The sequence below is a fragment of the Pteropus vampyrus genome, unplaced genomic scaffold, assembly GCF_000151845.1.
Source record: "Pteropus vampyrus isolate Shadow unplaced genomic scaffold, Pvam_2.0 Scaffold50, whole genome shotgun sequence".
In the NCBI taxonomy this organism is placed as follows: domain Eukaryota; kingdom Metazoa; phylum Chordata; class Mammalia; order Chiroptera; family Pteropodidae; genus Pteropus; species Pteropus vampyrus.
This window is the reverse complement of record NW_011888831.1, coordinates 8677187-8688938: the sequence shown is the minus strand read 5'-3', so window position 1 is coordinate 8688938 and position 11752 is coordinate 8677187. Positions and strand designations below refer to the sequence as shown.

Sequence of the window (11752 nt, the reverse complement as noted above, 5' to 3'; positions counted from 1 at the left end):
TAGTATACGCAGCAGTATTAGCCATTTCACATGTATGGAATATGTACATGTGCATATCCAGCTGCAGTGATATGCATGTTACTATTCTTATGGTATGAGCTGCAGTCCAGTTTAGTGTCAGTTTTATAAATGGTCTTTTAGTGGACCAAACAAATATAAGGTAAATACTTGACCTACTTTTTTTTTGAAACTTAAATTTGTGTAAAATATTTATTTGAAGGACTTACTTAGTATGTAAAAATGATTATCTTAACTTGCTATATATCAGCTACAGATTTTTTTAATGTCTTTTTTTTTTTTTTTCATTTTTAACAGTGGAAAAGTGGAAAAGCAAGTTTGATACTTTTGTAAGATAATTTATTTGGGAATTCAAACTCCCCGTTAGACAATCATGACCTTTTTCCCTTGCCTTTTTTATATATAAGTCGTCTTTCACTTGTTTAGTGGTAAGATATGCTAGAATGTAGATGCCTTGTCCAGCTGTCTGAAACCAAATAAAAAAACTAAAAGTTAAACGTGTGTATTTTTTTCTTCCGTGAAATTTGAGGAATCCAATTTTAATCTTTAGAGAGAGAAAAGGGTTTCTTGTGGCTCCAGTCTTTTTAATTCAGATATCATTGTAACTTGTGAAAAGTTACTTAGACTTGTATTCTGTGTATCTGATACCGAGTATAGTGGCCGACACATAACACATGCACAATAAATGTTTGACTGAATATAGATATTTTCTCCAGAATGGCTTCATCTCATTTCCTTCATTTAGTAAATATTTATTGAACATCTTTCTTACCATTGAAAGGAGAATGGCATCTTAAATTTATACCTCTACAGTGTGCTTTTTCATAGACGTGACTTAAACCTAACTTAGTTGTAGACAGGAGTGGATTTTACTATTTTGAACTCTGAAACTAGATATTTTTTTTCTTGAACTAAGAACTGAGATTTTGGTAAAATCCAACTCATTCTGTTTGAACAGATAAAAAACAGTATTCCAAATGTGTTTGGAGGGACGAGAGTTTGATAGTAAGAATTGATATTTATTGAGCCCCTACTATGTACCAGGCACATTGCTAAATTTTCAAAATATATTCATTATCTTATTTAATCCATATATTGTACTAATAATACTGTTATTACTGCTTTTTCTACTTTATAGATGAGAAAATATAGGGTCAAAAGATGTATACTAATTTGTTTAAGGTCATGACGAATAACTAGTCTGGTTAGGACTGTAGCCCAAATCTGTTTCACTCTGGAGCCAGAGCTCTTAACCATTATGCTCCTGAGAGGAGTGGACACTCAGGAGAGGAGAAAGCCCCAGGTGTAGATAATAACCAAACATGGGATAAGTGGTAGAAATTGCAGAGTAGCACTGAGGAAGGACTGAATCTACCTGAAGATCTCAGTGAGCAAAGTAAATCTTAAAGATGAGTAGAAATTTGATAAGCTCAGAACTGACATTTGAAGCAGAAGAGAAGGAATTTGCAGTCATGATGGAGGTAAGAAGAGTGTGCATTAGGGCATCCTCGAATATCATGGTGGTGGTAGAAGTATATGAGAATGCAGTAAACGTCTAAGGAGTGCAGAGAAGTTGCATTTCTATTTTTTGAAACTGCCAAACTGATTTTCAGGGGGGCTGTACCGCTTTTACATTCTCTCTAGCAATGTATTGGGTCTTTCTCAGTATTGGTTGTCACTGTTTTTAATTTTAGCCTTTTTGATAAATGCGTGGTGATATTTCACTGTGGTTTTAATTTGCATTTCTCTAATGGCTAATGATATTAAACATCTTTTCATGTTTATTCGCCATCAATTAATCCTCTTCAGTGAATTTACTCATTTTCTAAGTGGATTGTTTATTGTTAAGCTTTAATAGTTCTTTATGTAGTCTAGATACTAGTGCATTGTTGGGTATGTGGTTTGGAAATATCTTGTCGGTAACTTTTATCCCATTACCAGGCTGCTTCCCAGAATAAAAGTTTTAATTTCGATGTTCAATATATTAATTTTAACTTTTATGGATTGGGCTTTTGGTGTCAAGTTTAAGTAGAACTCTGTTTAGCCCTAGATCCCAAAGATTTTTTTTTTCCTGAAAGTTTTATAGTTTAATATTTTAAGTCTGTGATCCATTTTGATTTTTTTGTATAGAGGTTTGAGACTTAGGTTAAGGTTCATTTGGGAACATATCTGTTCATATCGATGTCCAGTTGCTTCAGCACCATTTGCAGCAAAGGCTATTTTTCCTCCATTGAATGGCTTTTGCACCTTTGTCAAAAATCAGCTGGATATATTTGTATAGGTCTAATTCTGGGTTCTCTGTTCTTTTTATGGGTCTGTCTCTTCTGGCATTACCACACAGTATGATTACTAAGATATATGTTTTAAATCAGACTGATTTCTCTTTCATCTTTTTCAAAATCGTTTTAGCTATTCCAATTCCGTTGTCTTTTCATGTCGATTATAGCATAATCTTTTCCAAAAATCTTGCTGAGTTAATAGAAAATTGTGTTGAACCTGTATATCAATTTGGGAAGAGTTGACATCTTTACTATGTTGAGTTTCCAATCCATGAACACAGTAGTATGTCTCTCCTATTTAGACCTTTGATTTCATCAGCATTTTATAGTTTCCAGCATTCAAGGTCTGCATTTTTTGTTACATTGACACCTAAGTATTTTTTTTAGTGATCATAAATGGTATTGTATTTTTAATTCTGGTTTCCACATGCTCATCTCTTATACAATCAATCTGTATATTTTGTATCCTGCCAAATTGATAAACTCAATCCCCCTACCTCCTTTGATATCTCTTCTTTGATCCAAGTATTTTCTAGAAATGTGTTTAGTTTCTGAGTGTATTTGGTGATTTTCCTGTTATCTGTTATTTCTAGTTTTATTATAGTCAAAGAATATACTCTGTATGAAATTGTTTCAAATTTGTGAGGTTTGTTTTATGTCCCAGGGTATAAGCAATCTTGGTATATGTTCTGTGGTCACTTGAAAAGCTGTATTCTGCCATTAATGGGTGGAATGTTTTATAAATGTAAATGATCCTGTTGGTTGATGGTGTCGCAGTTTTATTATATCCTTATTTTGTCTAGTTGCCCTATTCTTGAGAGGGGAATGTTGAAGTCTCCAATTAGAATTGTAGATTTGTCTGTTCTTTTAGTTCTATCCGTTTTTGACTCAGCTTTTGCAGCTCTTATGAATACACATTTCAGGTTTCTGTATCTTCTTAGTGAATTGACCATTTTATCATAATGTCCCTGTTTCTGGTAATTTTCTTGGCTCCAAAGTCTACTTTATCTGATATTAATATAGCCTCTCCTTCATTCCTCTGATTGTTTACATGATGTATATTTTTCTATCCTTTTTTAACTTGTCTATATCATTATATTTGGAGTTTCTTGTAGACATCATATAGTTGCGTCATGGTTTTGTTATCGTTTTGTCAGTTTTATTTGGTCTAATCTATTGATATATAATGTTGTTAATGATATGTTAGGGCTTAAGTCTACCATTTTTTGTTTCCCGTTCTTTGGTTTTCATTTGCTTTCCTTTTTCTGCATTCTTCTCTTTGTATAGTTTAGTAGTTCTAGATATTGCTATATATGTATATTCACATATATGTACATATAGACATATACATATATACATTGTATATATTCATTTGTGTATTAAGTATATTACGTTTTTTTGTGTATGTGTATGTGTGTGTGTGTGTGTGTGTATATATATACACATACATACATACATATAACTTATCCGTTTTATCTTTTTGGTGTATTGGTGTCATTTTAGCGTTCAAGTGAAATACAGAATCCCTACCTTTCTTTATTCTTCCCTCATTTACAACATAATCTTTCTTAAAATTTTTTCTACCACAGATTTAGAACCAAATCAGACAATAACTTTTGCTTCAACCATCAAATATTTTAGAAAACTTGAGGAAAGCCTGTGTTTACCTACATTCTGCTTACCATGTTGTCTTCCTTCATCATGTTCCAAGATTCCTTCTTGTATCGTTTCCTTTTTTACAGAACTTCATTTAGCTAGTCTTTTAAAATGTCTGCTGGCAAAAAATTTAAATTTCTTTCATCTGAGAATGTCTTGATTTTCCTCTTCGTTCTGAAGGATATTTTCACTCCGTATAGGATTCAGGGTATACAATTCTTTTCTTTCAGTACATGAAAAATATCATGCTACTTCCCATGGTTTCTGATGAAAAATCTATCATTATAATTGTTTTTCCTACTTGTAGGTAGTATCATTTTTCATTGCTTTCTCTCTCTATATATATTTAGTTTTCGGAAATTTAATGTTAATATAGCTTTGCATTGATTTTTTGGGGTTAGCTTTTTTAATCTTTTGGATTGATGTCTCTTGCCCAACTTGGTGAGATTACAGTCATTGTCAAGTACTTTTTTCAGTCCTGCCCCTTTTCCATTCCTTCTGGGACTCTAATGACACAAATTTTATATCTTTTGTATAGTCCTACTGATTCCTGAGGTTTTGTTCATTTTCTTGTCTTTTCTGTGTTGTTCAGATTAGGTTGTTCTTACAGTTCACTAATTCTTTCCTCTGTCACCTCCATTCTACTGTTGGGTCCATTTACAGAGCTTTTTGTTATTTTGGTTATTTTATTTTCACTTCTAAAATGTCCATTTGGCTCTTCTTTAGATCTCTATTTCTCTGCTGAGACTCTATATTTGCTGAGGCTATTCATTTTCTCATCTGTTTCAAGTGTGTTCATTATTGCTCACTGAAACATTTTTATTATGGTTGCTGTGATGGTTAGTCTTGTGTCTACTTGACTGGGCCAAAGGACAAAGGATGTCTAGGTAGGTAAACATTATTTCTGGGTGTGCCTGTGAGGGTGTTTCCGGAAGAGATTAGCATTTGAATTGATGGACTAAAACAGATGGCCTTCCTCAATGTGGGTATCATCCAATCTGTTGAGGGCTGAATAAAGTAAAAAGGTGGAGGAAGGTTGAATTCATTCTCTGCCTGTTGAGCTGGGACATGGATCTTTTGGCCATCTACACTGCTGGTCCTAGGACCTTTCGATCCGGCCTGGAATCTACACCGTTGGCTTTCCTGGGTTCCTGCCTTGCAGACAGATCATGGGACTTCTCAGGCTCCCTAATCTTATATTGGTTGTTTTTCTAGAGAAAACTAATACAGCTGTTTTAGAATCTTTATCAGATAATTTGCTATCTGTGTTGTCTTCATTCGAGATCTTCCTAGTGCTTCGTATGATGAATGGTTTTCTATTGAAATGTATTTTTGTCATGAGACTGGATTTTATTTAAACCTGTCAGCTGGCTTTTTGACATCACTCCAGCAGATTGAGGGGAGGGGCCTGCCTCATTATTGCCAAGTGGAAGTAGACTTGTAGCTCCCACTCAGCCTCCATTGACAGCCAAGAGCATACTCATTACTGTGGCATTGACACAGGAGTTCTGACTCCCTATAATCTCCACTGACACTGTGTTTGGAGTTGCCCCACCACTTTCAAAAGTGAAAGTCTTGACTCCTCACCAGACTTTTTCTGAACCACCTCATTAGAGATGGGGAGAGGTACCTCATTACTGCTAGTGGGGTTAGAAGTACAGATTCCTGTCACCACAGGGTAGGGGTCCTTATCCCTGCCTGGTGGAGTGAAAGTCCTGTCTCCCTACTTGGCCTGTAGGATAAATTCCTAAAGATGGAATTGTTAGGGGAAAGGTTGAATGCACTGTGATTTTACTAGGAAGTACTAGATTGCTCTCTCCCCAACTGTCTTGAGTGCCCATTTCTCGACAACAGTATTAGCAAACTTTCATCTTTAGCAAGCTAAATCCATCTGTGTTCTTGATCTCATTCCTTTTTTCTGGTAATTTGTCTATCTTTGGTCTTCTGTCTCTTCTAATCTATAATCATGTTCAACCTTCCCATCAATTCTCCCCAAAACTCTTCCTTTGCCTCACTCTTGCCCTGGCCCCATTTTTCACATACTCTGTGATAAATTTCTCCAGCTCACTTTCCATTTAATCAACTCATTAAACCTGTTTTCTATCACTTACCTCCTTTGAAATTGCCTTTTTATTCATTTTGTTAGGGATTGCTTCTGAAATTCCTCTCGACTTCATCACTGTTTATTAGTGCACATTCATTCTTTTATACTGCAACACCAAGTTATTTCTTGGGCACTTCAGGCAATGTTCTAGTAGTTGGATATTTTACCTGCACTATTACAATACCATTCTAGTGATTCTTACTATGTAGAACTTCTCCCCTCCCAAATTCTTATAAGCTGTTGCTCACCTAAAACACAAAATTGGTTTGTGTCGTATCTGTGCAGTAAATCTCTAAGTACTTCCTACTACCCCAAATCCAAACTTTTAGCATGGCACATAAAGCCCTCGTCATGTCACCAAATATCTGAGCACCAACTAAGACCACTATGCAGTACTATGGTCAGTCAGATGGAATCAAATGCTTAAAAGAAATGCACATAGTGAGCTTTGGAAAAAAAGGCACACAGCTCAAAGAACACACAGCAACATGTGTACATGCAACATGGTATTAATAGTAAATAAAGCAAAAACAGCTGCATTGTCAACTCTTCTGTTGTTTCTCCCAACTCTTCTCGAGTTAACTTCAACAACTACTGACCTCATTGCATATAATATAGTATATAATTTTATTATATATTTTACTTTATCATTTGTAACCCACTGTAATCTGAGCTTTTTGAAAGCCAAGATAAATTCTTTTCCATTAAAAAAATGAAAAATCCAGAACCAAAAATGGTAACTATAAACTAATATTGACATAACTCTGAACTATAAACTTAAAATATATCTACGTATTACTATAAATAACATGCTAGTTGAAATTGATGCTCCTAAAATTAAAAGGTTTCACATTCACTTTTATCTTAATTTTTTCTTTTTTTTGGCTTAAACAGCAGATATTTCTTACAGTTCTCAAGGCTGGGAAGTCCTTTCTTAATTCTTATTAGCTCTGACCGATGGATGTAGTTCTGGATCCTTATTATCCTAGATAGGCCAAAGTTTCAGTGCACATTGTTAACAATGCATAAAAGAAAAAAAAAACAATAAAGCTTTTATATTATTGAACTTTATGTACAAAATCATTTGATTTCAAATAAACATTTAATGTAAAAACAAACGTTCTTTTAAACTGAATTTTTTTTTTTACATCTACTGTACCATTCAAATGCTTTATCATCTTAACATGATTTCTTCAAAATCTCTTATCAAGGGTACATATAGAAAAGCATTTTTTTTTTATAAATAGAAACAAAGGGATTTTTTCAGCTTTTATTATAAGATGACATAAAAAGTTTACTCGACAGAAGTAATTTCATTACTATTTGGGGGAGGGAATCACCAACTTTTTGTGCAAACAATGCTAGCCTTCTTTTAAGCATTAAGAGCATAACTGCTTAAGAAATGACATAAGCAATAATTCTACAGCTACTTCTCCCCTAAAATAATCTATTTTTTTTTTTTTTTACATATGTGCACAGCTTTAGCAAATTAAAGCCCGAGAGAAATGCTCAAGATCCACTATCCAGAGGCATGATCAGAGTTTACTATAACTCATCATTTGGAGAGCTTACCAATCAAGGAGTCTGTAATGAAAAGCTGCAGTTTCCCTCTTTCCTATTTTTTTTAACACAAAAATCAATGACTAAGAACTTAATACTGGATGACAAATCACATCCACACTATTAGTTAAATAGCCTCACAGTTAAACACATCTTAAAGACCAATCAAATCAGTATTTACATTTTATAAATTTCTGAAGACACCATTAGAAAGCTTATATATCCCTTCATTAAACAAAATAGGGAACTGCATCTGATGGTGGTGGAATGAAATAAAAAAATTAAAAATACCTGTATTTACAGCAGCATTGATCCTTTATAAATAAAGAATATGAAAATGCAATTATCTTTAAGGATAATAAAAAATTGAGGTGATGTTAACCACAGTGCTTGGAGTTGGAATAAAAATCTATTGGTGCTTATTAATGTGCCAGTAGTGAAACCACTTTCTGTTGGAGACGATCCAACTGCAAATATGTGTATAAAACACATATAACACAGGGCAAAATTGCTCAAAACAATTCAAGTCAGCTTATCTGTATTGGATATTCTAATCGTGAAATACATTACAAAGACATCCTTGCAAACAAAAAGAAATTATAACATTTTCTGGTTCATTTTTATAGAACATTTCCTCCCCTGAAAGTGGCATCTTAAAAATCTCAAACTTGTTCTTCCCTTGGTTTACAATCCTAATGAAAAGATGTGGACAGCTTACTTTTCCATGTGCTTTCCTAATTGGGGGGGAAAAAAAAACCCAAAACAGCAAAATGTTCAAGTTTAAAACATACTGGGTGAGCAATGCACTAAAATTATCCACATAAATGGTAAGTAACCTTATAAACCAACATGTCATTTCATTGTTGAATGTGAGAAATTAATTTCTTCTCAAACAGGCATAAGATGAAGTGCTATTTTAAAATTGTAAAATGAACTTATGCAATGCAAAACGCTGTAATTTTTGATTTCAAATTGATAAATGATTTCAAAAGGATCAAGGTATGACTAAATAGTAATGCAACATAATTTCACAAAAATCTTCAATTTTAAAAAAAGGGAATCACATTCCAATTTTCCCTCCCCAAGAAAATGTCTCACAATTACAAAGTAGAAAAACAGCCAGTCACAAATGCAAAAAACATTATAATTTAAATATATGAAATAATTTCAAAATTATCAATTTAATATATTTCATAAGACAATTGTTGAAGTTAAAAACACTTTCTTTGAAGTATTGCTTTTCATGCTCAAACAAGAGAATGTTTTAATGACATCAATAAAACTGATATACATATAATGCTGCATAATGACGTGAAGTAGAACCCTGATACAAATATCCTTATTGAAATCATTTACTTCATCTAACAGTGCCTGTTTGGAATCTATGATTAAAAAAACATAAGCAAAACTCTTCCTAGAGACTGAATTCCCTAAAATGCAATTTCAGTGTTTGTCCGTAACATGGGGTTAGGCCTTTTCAGAGTTTTTGTTTTTTGCTCTGTTTTGAAACCCCTGAGACACTATCTGTTTCCAAAGCTTTCTCTTTTGAGTTAATTTCACTAAATCCATTTGCTGTCCCATTTTGTTCTTCAGTAATTTCTTCATTTGCAGGGGAAGCAGATTCTCCTTTTTCTAATTTTTGCTGCATTTCACGGAGCTTGGTAACAGCTTTATCTATTGACATTATACTAATAAGATTAAAGTCATGCATGCTGACTAGATGAAGCATGAAGTTTCGACATAAATTCTTCTTAATTATTTTCTGTCCATAGTTTTCTACAAACAGCATACAGGCATGATTCATTTGATTGTCAGCAATAAACCTATTTAATAAAAACAACACAAAACATCAATAGCAATATAAAGCATTTCTATCAAATTCAACAGTGATAACCATTATAGAATGACTATTCAAATCCAGTAAATGATTTAAGAAGTAACACTACAGTGAATATGAGATTCTATCACTTGAATGATCTTACCATTTAAAAAAATTAAAGAGGTTTAAGTAACCAGAGCTAAAATAAATGTCATGTTTTTTCCTAATGAAATTACATACAGCAGTATTAAATTATTTTCTCTTGCCAGCACCACTTTCATAAACTCTCTATGAACACCCTATCCCCTTTACTCTCTCCCTTGATCTTGACATACTTTCTTATTTCAGAAGCTGTGTTTCTTTACATTTTCAGTTCATGGTAAACCTCTGAAAAAATGAAGATGTCACAACAAATGTGGTACAGTGTGGTTGTTTAGCACAAACTATGAATAAGGTGCATTTAAAATAAATAATAAATAAAATAAATTTGAGAGAACTAAATTTAACCAAATAGAATGGCAACTCAGTTATGCACTAGAACAGAGTTCAACAGAGTACAAGGGACTTGATTGCGGATTTTAAAAAATCCCAATAGTCCACCCAACTTCCTACCACTTTTAATGTCAGTATACAATGAACCCCAATAGGTTGTTGTGTTAACAGATTAAGATCAAGGAATTAAAACGGAACTCAAAAACTAAAAATAAACAAATAAAAATAAAAAATAAAACAGAACTCAGACAATATAATTTGACTAAAATTCTATTTTGAAACTGGCATATCAGGACAAAAGTAAAAAGATTTAGACTAGCCTCCACATACATAAATTACTCATAAATGATTCCCCCGAGATAGGGGACCAAACATTTTCTGTAAAAGGCTAGAAAGTAAATATTTAAGAGTGTGCAAGCCATATGTAATCTGTCATCTTCCCTTTTTCTTTTAAAAAATTTTTTCAATTACAGTCAACAAACAATATCATATTAGTTTCAGGTGTACAACATAGTGATTAGACATTAACTTATGAAGTGATCACCCCGATTCTAGTACCCATTTGACACCATACAAAATTATTACAATGTTATTGACTATACACCCTATGCTGTGCTTTACATCCCTATAACTGTTTTTATAACTGGTAATTTGTACATCTTAATCCCTAACCCTTTTTCACCCATCTCTCCAAACCCCCTCCCATCTGGCAACCATCTAAATGTTCTCTGTATCTATGAGTTTGTTTTCCTTATTTTGTTTTTCAGATTCCACATATAAGTGAAATCATATGGTATTTGTAGTTTTTACAACCCACTGAAAATGTGAAGACTATTCTTAGCTCAAAGTAGTATACAAAAAAGGCCATGGGCGATGCACCCAGACATCTGGACTAGAACTTATGTACCAACAACACTTCTCCCAGCCCAGAGTAAAGAAACAAAAGTTTCCCATTTATTTCACTTATCTATAAATGAAAAAAACTTTGGAAGCTTGTGCTATAGATGAAAGCCTTAAATGAGGATCTAATAATAATGAAGGTAGAGAAGAAAAATGTGTGTACTGACAGGTAAATAGTTCACACAGGGAAGGAGGCAGATCTGCAGGAAAAACAATGCTTTGGAATATACTTTTAGCCACAAAGGTATGAGAAATAAGGATTGTTCTACCTTTGCCCTCTATGAAATGGTAATAAAAAAATCATAAAAGCCACTTATATTTTATTCTGCATAATTCAGCAATTTTTAAAAATTATGGTAATAACTGTGGTAAGTAATTTTCAGGATTTCCTGGAATGTAGCTCATGGCATATTACTTTTGTATTCCCCGGCAATATAAGGAATGAAAATTGGGTCATTAAAAAAAAGGGACACGTTAAAAATAAAAACCTGTTTTTAGAGCTAGTGCCTTCCTTATAACAATCTTTGAGGATCACCATTTTCCTTTACGCAGTTATAATACTTTGGATCAGGGTAAAATTTCAGACATGTTATATCTAAATTAACAGAATTTTATATAAGAATCTAACCCAGGTAGATTTATAGAATATGAAGCAGCAAAGTGGATATAAAATAGAATATTTGAATTTAGAAATATCCTACCCATGCTTCATGACATGGAGATTCCATAGTTTCATCACTTCTTTCTCTCCTTCATTAACATCAGAAAATTCCTCAATTTGCTGAAAAAGAAAAAAGGAAAAAACCTATTAAATGCAGAATAAATATTATTGGTATTTCTAAGAAAAACTTGAGAATGTCAAAAATGGAATTTTTTGACTAAAAATATTATGACTTATACAGCAAAGTAGAAACGTTTCTTAAA

The 11752-nt window shown here is 33.0% G+C and overlaps 1 protein-coding gene across 3 annotated transcripts in view; it reads right to left on the bottom strand.

Moving 5' to 3' along the window:
- Window positions 1-8743: 8743 nt before the first annotated feature.
- SUZ12 (SUZ12 polycomb repressive complex 2 subunit) overlaps window positions 8744-11752 on the bottom strand; it is a 37589-nt gene continuing 34580 nt past the window's right edge. The window contains exons 15-16 of one of the 3 annotated variants that reach the window (XM_011360013.2): window positions 11530-11609; window positions 8744-9440 (exon numbers count right to left, since the gene is read on the bottom strand). In XM_011360013.2, coding sequence (XP_011358315.1) covers window positions 9095-9440; window positions 11530-11609 — 426 coding nt within the window. In that variant the 3' untranslated portion in view covers window positions 8744-9094. The remainder of the gene's footprint in view (window positions 9441-11529; window positions 11610-11752) is intronic. The other 2 variants (XM_023530598.1, XM_011360014.2) reach the window with 2 other exon arrangements.